This window comes from Corythoichthys intestinalis, chromosome 1, assembly GCF_030265065.1.
Source record: "Corythoichthys intestinalis isolate RoL2023-P3 chromosome 1, ASM3026506v1, whole genome shotgun sequence".
Classification (NCBI taxonomy): Eukaryota; Metazoa; Chordata; class Actinopteri; order Syngnathiformes; family Syngnathidae; genus Corythoichthys; species Corythoichthys intestinalis.
In genome coordinates, this window is record NC_080395.1 from 24268546 (window position 1) to 24282211 (window position 13666).

The following is a 13666-nucleotide window of genomic DNA, read 5'->3' on the forward strand; positions in this document are numbered from 1 at the left end:
TTACCGCAATAAGAACTGTCACCTTAACTTATAAAGACTGGCGAACGGAGGGGGACCGCCGGCCGAGATCGGCATTCTACGACCCAGTTCATGGATGCACACTTATATTTTGCTATCATTAACGTCTTCATTTCAATGGTAAGCGTCACCTTTTCTTTTTTATTTCTCCACCTGCACTAAACTTAAACTGCACTAAACTAAAAACAGAACTAAAATGCATTTTGCGTAGTTGGTAACAAGGAAGCCGAACTTTTAACAGCACGTCAGCCGCACGCAGGTGCACGCGAGGCGATAAATTGCAGCGGAAAAATTATCGCCTTCATTTTTATTAACCGTGCGATAAATGGAATGATTGCATATTGCGACAGGCTTATCCACAACCTCACTCAGTCACACTCCAAACTCCACTATGGCCAAGACCAAAGAGCTGTCGAAGGACACCAGAGACAAAATTGTAGACCTGCTCCAGGCTGGGAAGACTGAATCTGCAATAGGTAAAATGCTTGGTGTAAAGAAATCAACTGTGGGAGCAATTATTAGAAAATGGAAGACATACAAGACCACTGATAATCTCCCTCGATCTGGGGCTCCATGCAAGATCTCACCCCGTGGCGTCAAAATGGTAACAAGAACGGTGAGCAAAAATCCTAGAACCACACATGAGGACCTAGTGAATGACCTACCTGAGAGCTGGGACCACAGTAACAAAGGCTACTATCAGTAACAAAATGCGCCGCCAGGGACTCAAATCCTGCACTGCCAGACGTGTCCCCCTGCCGAAGAAAGTACTCATCCAGGCCCATCTGCGGTTCGCTAGAGGGCATTTGGATGATCCAGAAGAGGACTGGGAGAATGTGTTATAGTCAGATGAAACCAAAATAGAACTTTTATGTCGAAACACAGGTTCTCGTGTTTGGAGGAGAAAGAATACTGAATTGCAGCCGAAGAACAGCATACCCACTGTGAAGCATGGGGGTGGAAACCTCATGCTTTGGGGCTGTTTATCTGCAAAGGGACCAGGACGACTGATCTGTGTAAAGGAAACAATGAATGGGGCCATGTATCGAGAGATTTTTAGTGAAAATCTCCTTCCATCAGCAAGGGCATTGAAGATGAGACATGGCTGGGTCTTTCAGCATGACAATGATCCCAAACACACAGCCAGGGCAACAAAGGAGTGGCTTCGTAGGAAGCATTTCAAGGTCCTGGAGTGGCCTAGCCAGTCTCCTGATCTCAACCTCATAGAAAATCTGTGGAGGGAATTGAAAGTCCGTGTTGCCCAACGACAGCCCCAAAACATCACTGCTCTAGAGGAGATCTGCATGGCGGAATGGGCCAAAATACCAGCAACAGTGTGTGAAAAGCTCGTGAAGAGTTACAGAAAACGTTTGGCCTCCGTTCTCCGTTATTGCCAACAAAGGGTACATAACAAAGTATTGAGATGAACATTTGGTATTGACCAAATATTTATTTTTCACCATGATTGGCAAATAAATTCTTTAAAAATCAAACAATGTGATTTTCTGTTTGTTTTTTTCCCCCCACATTCTGTCTCATGGTTGAGGTTTACCCATGTTGACAAAAACAGGCCTCTCTAATTTTTTCAAGTGGGAGAACTTGCACAATTATTGGTTGACTAAATATTTATTTGCCCCACTGTACATGTTCAGAGAAGGTTTTCGGACATTTAGTCTATATACTGTTAGCTCATTGGCTGCAACTGACAGCAATTCTTTGCTGTTTACATCCCACTTCAAATAGATTGGACGTATACCAGTGATAATTCACAGCAAAAGGATGGTTGGACGCCACATGATTGGACTTCTACTAGGGGTGTGACAAAATATCGAAATGGTGATATATCGTGATACTTTGTATCCCAAAAGGTTATCGATATGCTCCTGCCAAGAATCAAGATATCGTTTTAAAAAGGTGTCAATGTCTAAAAAAAGCAATGATAAAAATGAACCAAGAAGTTGCTACCAAAATCTTTCACCGTAATAGTGTCTCAGTTAACTCTAAGGCTGCATTGACGGTGCTCGACGCACAATCCATTTAGACTGGAAACGTTCGTTCATTTGAAACCAGAGCATTCACAGTCATTCTGTCCGATTTTCAGGGCATTTACAGGTCACTTGCTGTTCATTTTAGGGCATTTACAGGTCATTTCCTGTTGAGTTTGAGTCACTGCCTATTCATTTGGGTGATTCCCAGGTCAAGTAACTGAAAATCAACAGGTAAATTACCTTAAATGGCCCAAAATTACCTCAATGCCTGGCATTGGCTGCCACTGACCGCATAGACGTTCAATCAGTTTGAAGTGGGAGGGATGGCAGCGAATGAACGTTCGTTCATTCGCTACCACCCTCCCAGTTCAAATGGATTGGACGTCTACTAGCGATAAGCTCATTCCAATTCACAGCAGAAGCTTCATTTTCTGTTTATTAGTTTTTTGTAGAATATCCTAGAATGATTTTCTGACCAATGTATCACCATAGCATCAGCTCATCGTTATCGTAAGCTTTGTATCGCAAATCGTATCGTATCGTGAGGTACCAAGAGGTTCCCACTCCTCTAACTTTATCATCGGCAATCGTCGACTGAAAGAATATAGAAGTTCCTTTTCTCACCTCTTGTAGGCAGTTAAACCAGCTAGCAAAACACATTTAGCCATTTTGTGGCTAAATCAATCCCTGTTTTCAAAAATATTTGACTTCATAAATCTAAGATGGTAAATTACACATTTGAAGAAAATACTTACTCTTGTTGTCTTTTCCATACAGGTACAATACTTCGCTAGGCCAATTCTGATGCCGATGACCTCCTTTTGAAGCCCTCGTCGTCTTGTCCTTCCTCTCCTCCCATTTCCTTTTGTGCATCTTTGACCCCACTGAGCATTCCTTATTTTTCCGGAGAGCTGGAGCTGGCAGCATCTGAAGCAGGACTGCCAGCTAGTGCGCAGAGAAGTTCCTAGAAGTAGATAAGAGAACATGCAAGATGCCAGAGACTAACTTCACTGCATTACCATGAGCTGAAGAAGGCTCCTACTTTTTTTTTTTTTTTTTTTTTTAATCCTGTAATAGCAGCATTTTTATACTGCTCACGGCCATGCCAGCCAAAGGGAAATATTTGTTGAACGACCAGGAGCTAAAGAATGAGGCACTGTACCGCAAGTTCTCCTGCATCAGCCAGTACCAGCCTCTGGTGCTCCTGCTGGGCCTTTCCATGATCTCCTGTGGTGTCCTCCTGGTCCTTTTCTTTGCCCTCGGACTGGTGAGTCTTCATTCAAGTATTGATTTTTTTTAATTTTTTATTTGATTTGATTTATTTCAAGCAGTAATAACAAAAACAACTAGAGTAGGGAAAACATTGCAATAATACCAGTAGGGGTGTACAAGTACACAAAAATCTCGATTCGGTACGTACCTCCGTTTTGAGGTCACGGTTCGGTTCATTTTCGGTACAGTAAGAAAACAAAATGCAAAATATAAATGTGCTAGTTGTTTATTACACACTTTTGTGCTTTCAACAATAGGAACATTAGCCTATACAAAGCTCGAATTCTGCTCAAAAAGTAGTGGGTATTTAAAGATAATCCAACAACAATTTGCATTTCAGACCCTGGGTATAGACCCTACTCACCAACGTCACAGAATGACGTGTCGCTGTATCTGGCCGCCATATTGTCCGTCATTGTTTATCCATATTCTCAATGGTTTCAATTTGTCGTGCAATTTATAGTGCAATTCATGGAAGCCCCGGTGCTTTCAGACGCTGTAAATTCATTGGATGTGTTGCATAAAAGGCGTTATGTGGAAAAGCTTCAGTCTATCCATTCGCCAGATCCATATTTGATGCCTAAATCGATATTTTTCGACCCGCTGTCTTCGCCCTCTCTGCCTGACATCTGCTACCCTGATATCTACAACTATCTTGTCCACACAAAATCAGCCTATTTGCACGAAAGTTTGAAAAACTTTAAGAGCAGCACGCTAAGCAACATTACCCCGTGTGACCCTTTACTTTCAATTTTCTAAAATGGCGACAATCAATAAAAAAATAAAGTTGACTGCGGTGGCCGACGCTTCAAGGATAGGTGGATATTGGACTATTTCTTTAATAAAACACGCAACAACTGTGTCTGCCTCATTTGCAAAGAGACAGTCGCTGTTTTCAAAGAGTTCGATGTGACGCGATAATGATATTACTGAACAAGACACGCTGACATGTACGACAACATTACAGGGAAGATACGCAGCGAGAAATTATAGCAACTTTAAGCTAGTTTAATTTCACAGCAGCAGTATTTCGCAAGAGCCCGAGTGTCGAAAGAGAATGCCACATAGACGAGACTGTTGAAATTATGAATTAAAAAAAATAATAAAGCAAATGTGACACACAGAAGGGCTTGCTAAAATGTGTTTAAATATATTGTTCTATGTAAATCAGCCAAGGTAGCCCCCCGCATTTTTACCACACCAAATCTGGCCCCCTTTGCAAAAGGTTTGGACACACCTGTTTAACTGATGATCCGTAGACGAGGCCAGTTTCTTTCACATGGTACCAGCTAAATATTATTCAAAATGTAATGATGGTGGAAGAAATAAGCATCTTGAATTTGAAACTGTATGTTGTCGGCGATTAATCTTAATTGTGGTTGTCAGCCCAAAACCCTCTAAATATATATTAAATGCATCTTACCAGATATAAAATGACTACTACATAATCCGTGGTAATCGTTTGGAGCCCAGTTTTCTCGTCGAATTGCAGCAGTCCATCTCGCTCTCCTCTCCGGGTCTCTCGGAATACGGTAGAACTTCAAGTCTCTCCGTCTATCTTCTCTGTTATTGCAACCAACCGCCACACACGCCTTCACCATTTTGATTATTAATGTTAACGAGCAGAAAAACACGCTATAGTAGGAGAAATTTACATAGCGGTAATGCGTCAACAAGACGAGTTGACGGACAATATGGCGCGGAGGCGTGGTTGTGACGTCATGTGAGTAGGGTCTATTGGTCAGCTTTCTTTCTTAAAGAAAGAAAAAAGAAGCCCTGTGCTAAAGAGAAAAGCAATCTCAATGACAAAGATTTTAACATGTATTTTACAAATGAAATGCCTCAATGAATCATTTTTTTTTTCTTATGAACGGTTTTCAAAAGCTTTATTGGTGGATTTTCTCAAGTTAAAGCGCCACACAGAAATTAATAAATTTAATTGTGTAAGCACGCAATGTGTATTATTCTTATTATTTAATTACAGGTGTTTTAGCTCATTTCAATATATTTTATTTAAATGGGCTCTTATTTATTGTGTGTTTATATTTTACAAATGTGATGTAGTATTCATTTATATTGTATACTTTATGCTGTATCACTTTAGTTCCGATATGAATATTAGTTCCTACTTGTTTTGTTGTGGTAGGAGGGTTTTGTATTGAACACGGGGCCGTGTTGGTTATTATTAGTAGTGTTGCACCGATACCATTTTTTGGGCCCGATACCGATACAGATACCTGGCTATGCAGTATCGGCCGATACCGATACCATTCCGATACCACCCTGTTTGCAAAAAAAAAACAAACAAAAAAAAAAACATATATATGTATATATATATATATATATATATATATATATATATATATGTATATATATATGTATATATATATATATATATAGTGTGTGTGTGTGTGTGTGCGTATAACAGATGCGACGATACAGCTAAGTCACGGTTCGGTACGATTTTTGATACAATTCAATACATTTGATTCTCTGAAACAGAAAATACAACTGTTATTATTATTATTATTATCTTTTTTTTTTTTTTTTTTGCTAACAAGCAAAAATAACTGCCATCATATAAACAAGCATTTTAGTGCATAATATTTATGTGCTTACTTCTTACTGATCTGAAGAAAAATTTTGTATAAAAGTGCTAAGAACAATTTTTACTGTTTGTAAAGTGGGTCACACTGTTGATTGCTGCAGCTCTCTTAGCAACTATATTTAAACATCCTATTTGTGGTCCGAGTCCATCTGTAACATGTACTGAATTAACAGTATTTGCAGCATTATCTATAGTCACTGGTATGGGTTGATTTGGCCTGCTTAACTTCCGTTCAGTCATGGCGGTTTCTATTTAATCAGTGTAGTCTATGGACTACGCGTCGCTCTGGGCTCACGCAGCTAATGGCATGGGATCTAATATAGTACATCTAGGTTGCTATTTGATGACATATCTAGTGTGTGCGTGCGAGAGTTGGCATGGGATCTAACATAGGACATCTAGATTGCTATTTGATGATATCTAGTGTGCGCGCTGCACCGCTTGAGTGTTTTCTGGCCACAGAAGTCACTTCTGCTCATTACTGCACAACACCAGCATATTACAATCGACTTTCATAAACAGGACGAGTTTGAAGTACGGCGCTCTTAATTTGCTACTCATTGTTCATCATGAAACCACGAGTTTGCTGAGTCTCCCACGGTGTTAACCTTTCTGATCCCATCGGCGCTACACCAGCAAGCGTTAGCTTACTGCTACATGCTAATCGTTTGTGCATACTATGTTAAATGAGGAGCGTAACACCGCGGATATGCGTTGCAGTGTACTACCGTAATATTGAATACGAAGGTGTAAATTTCGTGTGGTAATTTCGAGACAAAGACATACAGATGTAATGATTTGGGAAGTTAGCTCATGTGGGGAGGACAGTAAATTTGCTTACAAATGATGCCAGTAGATGGTATCAGCGCCCTAAATGTTGGTACTCGTCGATACCGATTCCACCAATTCGGGCCGGATCGGTGCAACTTTAATTATTAGAGCAGAGAAGACAGAAGTAAATCAACAAAGAAAAGTCAACTGTGCCCTGATCTACTACTCAAGAGATCTGATGGACTCAAAAAGTGGGTTACGATTGCATATTAGTTTGAAAATCGACCGGATCCGCCGTATTTTTACACGAGTGACTTCCGGTCTGCCCAATCCTCGCTAGTAGTATTGATGCAGGAGGGCCGCGCCTCGCGTCAAATAATAAACTCTGCCGTTCTTTTCTGTCTGAGGTTATGTATTTACAGTTGTTCCGTATGTTAGTTTATATTTTATGTACTGTTCAAGATAACTCAAGAAGAAATAAAGGTCATTTTGATCAAATTTGCAGGATATGTTGGTAGTATGAAACGGAAAAGGTCATTAAATTGGGGCGCTATGAGGTCAGAGGTCACAAAGGTCAGAAAAGCAATTTCACAATAACTTCCCTATTTAACTCAAATTTGCATTGTAGGCGTATTGTCTGTATGTTAGGTGACTTTAGTTCATATTAAGGAAGTGCCCACTTTACCAAATTTGTCGATGCTTTGAATTTGGCTGCTTAAGCGGAAGTTTCCTCTGTCAGAGTGCTTCTTCGCCTTAAATATAAAGGGAAAAAACTATAAATATTCTGAAAATTATTATTTTTTTCGTTAATTAAAAACAACAAAAGGAAAAAGTAAACATTCTTAATTTTTAATTGTTTAAGAAAAAAACTTCATTTAATTTTCTTTCCAAAAAAAGGAAAAAATATTAAATATTATCTCATTTCTGTGGTGAAAAACGTGAAGTCACTGCACTTGATTTTTTTTTTTTTAGGGGCCACACAAAATGATGTGGTGGAAAGAATCTGGACCCGGGCCTTAAGTTTGACACCTGTGTACTAAACTGCTGTGCTAATGATCCAAATTGTCGTCAAGCAATTGCAAGTGACCAGAAGTGCAATAATTAAGATACAATTGCTAATAATTCAGAGACATGTGTCCTCAAATAGGCGCATTCAATAATCCATTCATTCATTCATTGTTGTGCTCTTACTGCTCGACGTCAGGAACAGCCAGTGATGTCTGGTCGTGTTTAAAAGGTTGTCATGGCAACCAAAAAGCTCCACATACAATGTACTGACGGCATTCCCAGAGCAAAGATCTATTGGCGCCCACTTGGAGCTGTCTCTTTCAAACCACTTGCTTTCCCAGCATGCTTACCAGTGGCGTAAATTCAAGGTCTTCAAGGCGTTCTTGTTTTTGGAAGCTCTGAAAGTATACAATATAAATGAAATTGCATGAAGTATTTTTCTATTTTTTCAACTAGAACAACACTAAATTCTGATGCCCATTTTTTGGTGACTGTGACTCAATAGTTTGGGCTTGGGGTTGCAACTCAAACTTTTCTTTTTCTAAACGAAAAACAAAAAAGCAATATGAAATCACCATACTAAGTTGTACTAAGTCAGTACTTCTCAAATAGTGGGGCGCTTGATGTCAAGGAGGGGGTGCATGTGATCTTGCGGAACATAGTTTTTTGCCGTTCTAGAATAATGCTTAATTGCACATCAACTCAGTGGGTGGCAGTGGCGTGCTCATTTTCAGAGTGTGCGCAGTATTTTTTGCAAAAAGCAAGATATATGAGGTCTCCCAAAAGCTAAGACGAGACAATATGACAAAGTGTACGTAGCGTTTAGCTTCACTTTTAATACATTAGGAGACGAATAGACATGTGCAGATTACCGGTTTCAATGTATACCGTGGTATGAAAACATCAAGGTTTCTTCCCTAAAAAATTTCCGTCAAATCGTCCCAAAAGATAGCTATTTATTTTTCTCCATGGTTGTACTGTAATGCTACCGTGTGAAGACATGTGCCGATTACCGTGGTATGAAAACCGCAAAAATTTTCCATCATACCGTCACTACAGTATTAGCCTTTTTTATGTCCCAAAAGGCCATGGAGAAATCCCTCGATTGCAACTGCAAGGCTCAACCCTCCCCCACCGGTTGTTTCACAGGGTCAGTGAGTCAGCTGTGCTACACGATGGCTGGAGAAGGTGAAACTCCTGAACTTTTTTTCCCACATCGAAGAAAATGAAATCACTGGTATGGGAATACTTCGGCTACAGAAAATTTACAGACGGACGCGGCTTAGAGGAGGAGGGCAAACCAACATGTAAAACTAGTTTGCGGAGCGTGGCTGCCAAGGAGGCAATACCTCCAATATAATTTCGCATTTCTACAAAATTAAAGGTTGGTAGACACGGTCATGAACGTTTCCCACCACCTACGAAAGTTAACTCCAGTGTGTTTAGTGTGTCTAGCAGTGGGAAAACGTGTTTTTTTTTTTTTCTCTGGCACTGTCTGTGTTGAGAAAGAGGGTGTGTGTATAATGTAAACAAGATACAAGTCATACACACGTGCTTTTTATGGGAAAAAAAAATCAATTATTTTTGTTCTAATGGTAATAATGTTGAACTGTGGATTTAGGCTCACCTTAAGGACTGCATTTATTTAAATTTTATTTAGATTTTATTTTCATAATCCTTCCAATTTGGTAATATGTTTTGAAAATTAAAAAATCCTGTTCTATGGAAAAAAATATTTTTTTAAAAACCCAGATATCTACATATTTGGATGTCAAATAACATATTTTACAGCTGAAATTGCAAAACCGTGATACCGTGATATTTTGGTTTAAGATTATCATACCGTCAGAATATCATACCGGCACATGCCTAGAGACGAGGAAAGTTCGGTATGTTTACTGTGTCCAAAAATGTTGGCAGCGGACAGCATGAAGTGAAATCAATTAAGACGTCACTTAAAGACATTAGACTTCAATCACATTGATAAGCCACTTGATTTTTTTTCCCAGCGAAAGCGTGCCAAATATTGCCAATAACCGTCCCGCTTAGTGAGTGCTACATCAGTGAACTAGCGAACACTGTTAGCATCAAACAAGGTGGCATACCAAGTTGCTCAGTGCACAAAAAAACATACCATAGAAGAAGAGATTATTCTGCCTGCAGTATATACATGGTCTCGATCATGCTGGACGATATAAGTACTGCAAAAATAAAAACTGTCCCTCTGTCCAATGACACTCATCTTTGTTTTATTAATTTTCGTTTGGCATATTGTGCTTTGAGTTCATGTTGCTCATCAGTTTGAATTAATTATCATTTATTGATTTTATTAAATTTTATTTTTCAGTATCAAATACCGTGATTTTCAAACTATAAGCAGCTACTTTTTTCCTTCGTTTTGAATACTGCGGCTAATAGTCCAGTGCGGCTTATTTGTTGATTTATTTGGGTTAATAGGTAACACATGCCTCCTAGCATGCGTTGAAGTGCTACAGATGTAAATAACAATCAAAATTAATGTTCAGTCAGCGTTTCAGTTGTTTCATTAATTGCTAGTTATGATATTTGGTAACACTTTATTTGACAGCGGCGTCATAAGACTGTCATAATTATGACATGACACTGTCATGGGTGTTACTCAAGGCTTATGACAGATGTAGTTAAGTGTCATCCGGCAAATGATGTCGCTAACCATGTCCAGCTCGGATCTTTTACATCCATTCAAAAGTGAGATAATTTGCCAGATAACACTAAATGACATCTGTTATAAGCATTCATTAATGCTCATGACAGTGTCATGTCATAATTATGATTGTCTAATGACAGTCATATGGCACAACTGTCAAATACAGTGTTACCAAATACCATAACTAGCAATTAATGAAACAACTGGAACAGTAACTGAAGAAATAATTAGCACAGAACATGAATTTTGATTGTTATTTACTCCTGTAACGCTGCAATGCATGTTAGGAGGCATGTTGGACAACAACTGTGTTGACAGCAGAGGTTGACTGTCTCCCCCAAGGGAACAGTGATGGCTAAATGAAGCTTCTTGAAGCAAGCTGTTGTCAAATAAAGTGTTACCGGTTTATATCTTTTGGTGTAAATATCCCATAATACAGTGAGGACAGCTATGGCTTATAGTCCAGTGCGGCTCATCTATGAACAAATGTCGTTTGGTGTCAAATTTGGTGGGTGGCGTCTCATAGTCAGGTGCGTCTTATAGTGCGAAAATTACGGTAGTCAAAAAATATGCCTTGAGTGAATTATTTTTTTCAATTCTGGCAAATTGAGCGCTTTGTCTTTTCTGTTATAAACAGGAACAATGTAAGTTGATCTATATATATATATTTTTAATGTTAACAAGGAAACGGTGTTATGCAGATATGTACTTATAATAATTTTATCGACATAAATGATACTATTTACATTGGCGGAAGAAAGTTGGGGGAGGGCGAAACATTTAATTCTCCCTGGGGGTGCGTAACAGACAATATTTGAGATGCTTTTTACTAAGTATACAGTGGTAGCTCAACATACGATCGCTTCGACACACGATCTTTTCGACATCCGACGTAAAATTTAACTCGCCATTTGTTTCTACATCCGACGACATGCTCGAAATACGACAATTTATGACAGCGCCGCAGTTTTTTTGTTTTCCCGCAAGACTGACGCACGACGGATTATCTTGTGAGAGAAAAAAACATGGGTTCCAAGAATGTTAGTGCAGGTGATGACTAGGCATGTGCCGGTATGAGATTTTCACGGTACGATAACCATGAGCAAAAACACCGCGGTTTCACGGTGTCACGGCATTGCAATTATGGCTCCAAAATTTTTGAGATGTATGGGTTTAAAAAAAAAAATAAATAAATAAAAAATTCCATTGAACAGGATTTTTTTTCAAAACATATTTGTAAATTGGAACATGGATATAATGTGAAAATAAATAAATTAACACAAAATGACAAATATTTTATATAAAATTAAAATAAATAGAACCTAGACTATACCCACAGCCACAGCTCAAGTTGCTTAACATTAGAGTAAGAACAAAATAATTGCTATAAAAAGTAAAAAGACTTCTAAATAAAATTAAAAATATATACTGTATGACTTTTTTTGAGGGGGGAAGCTCAAGTGAAGTTTTGCCATTTTCAGCCACCTTTTTCAACTCTAGTCTACATGATGCCATGCCTTTGTGTTAAAAAGAACAAAGAATTCATAAGTTAATAAGTTAATTAAAAATGTATAAGTTAGTTTTATAAATGTCAAAATGTAAATATTGTTGCGGAAAGGTTTCATCTAATTAAAAAAAAAAAAAAAGTGAGGAGTGAGACCTCCTTTCTCAATTAGCGATCTTTGACGCGATTCTTTTTCTTTCCCCCCTTCATTCAAGCTTGTCTCTCTCTCTCAGCGGCTGTGAGACATAAAACCACAACGAAGCTGCTCTCCCAGCTTAGCCTAGGCCAGTGCTTCTCAATTATTTTCTGTTACGCCCCCCCAAGCGAGACGTAAATGTTTCGCGCCCCCCCCAAACTCTCTGCCGCCACTGTAAATAGTATTATTTGTCTATAAAATTACTATTATAAATACGCATCTGCCTAACAATGTGTCCTTTTTTTCTAATAAAGAAAAAAAGTAACAGATCAACTTATAATAAAGTATAACTTTATTAACATTGTTTTGTTTGTAACAGAGAAGACTTGACGTGCATCAATTTGCCTGAATTAAAAAAAAAAAAAAGTCACATTCAAACTGTAAAAATACACTCAAGGTACATTTTTGACCATTTGATACAGAAAAATAAAATGTAATAAAATCCGTAAATAATAACAAATTCAAATTGATTAGAAACATTTACTCATGATGACAATATGCCAAAAAATTTGACCGAAAAAACAAAAATGAATAAAGGAAAAAAAGAGTGTCCTTGGACAGAAGGACAGTTTTTATTTTTGCTGCTCGCACTCAGTATTACCTCCTTTGCAATGGCGTGGAGTCATTTTGCAATGAGCATGCTAACAATGCTTACTGGTTTACTGATATAACACTGACAAATCAGGACTATTGTTGGCAATATTCGGCACGTTTTCGCTGAAAAACAATCAAGCGGCTTATCAATGAGATTGGGGTCGAATGTCTTTAAGTGGCGTCTTAATTGATTTGGCTTCTGGCAGTCCGCTATAATTATTTTCAGACACAGTAAACAGTAGTCTTTCCTCATCACCCCACTGTATTAAAAGTCAAAGCTAAAAGGCAAACGGCACGAAAAAAGCGCATTCTCGGCGGCCGAGGTAGAACCGTAGGTGAGGGCGGTCGTCGTGACGATCCCAAGCCGAAAATGGCACTTCTCGGGCGGCGACGTGAGAACCGGACAAGACAGTGGGTCGCTGCGTGAGTGAGTCCGGTCGGAAAACGGCTTTCGAAAACGGTGGCGGCGCACTGCTCTTCATATCTGTTTTCTGTGTGCTGAGTGCTCTTCCTTAGTTCAAAAATACTGCACGCACTCTGAAAATGAGAGCGCCACTGCCAACCACTGAGTGGATGTGCAAGTACACTTTATTCCAGTCCGGCAAAAAAAAAAAAAAAAGCATGTTCCCCGAGGACACATGCACCCCCCCTGGCATCGCTCTGCGCCCCCCCAGGGGGGCGCGCCCCACTATTTGAGAAGTACTGGCCTAGGCTAACATTCGTCTTTGTAAGTTTTAGTTAGTTTGTATATTGAATTTGAAATGAAAATGTGTGTTTTGTTTTTGGCGAACTTTTTAATGGTGCTACTGCTATCCTGTTGAACCTAATCACACGTGGAAAAACACAATTGTACAACATTTTAAATGTATTCATTTGTATATTTCACCACGATTTGAGAGCTCAATAAATTGAAGAAAAGTACGCCTTGTGTTTGGAGGATTTGTATTTGGGTTTGCTGGCTATTTAGCAGAATAGCGTCACTGACACTCACGGCAACAAACGGGAAGGGGTGAGCGCTGCC

The 13666-nt window shown here is 39.0% G+C and overlaps 1 protein-coding gene across 3 annotated transcripts in view; it reads left to right on the plus strand.

The window, feature by feature from the left end:
• adcy7 (adenylate cyclase 7) overlaps positions 1 to 13666 on the plus strand; it is a 139423-nt gene that overhangs the window by 75172 nt on the left and 50585 nt on the right. For all 3 annotated transcript variants that reach the window (XM_057854713.1, XM_057854704.1, XM_057854724.1), the window contains one exon: positions 2784 to 3273. In XM_057854713.1, the coding sequence (XP_057710696.1) occupies positions 3109 to 3273 (165 nt within the window). In that variant the 5' untranslated portion in view covers positions 2784 to 3108. The remainder of the gene's footprint in view (positions 1 to 2783; positions 3274 to 13666) is intronic.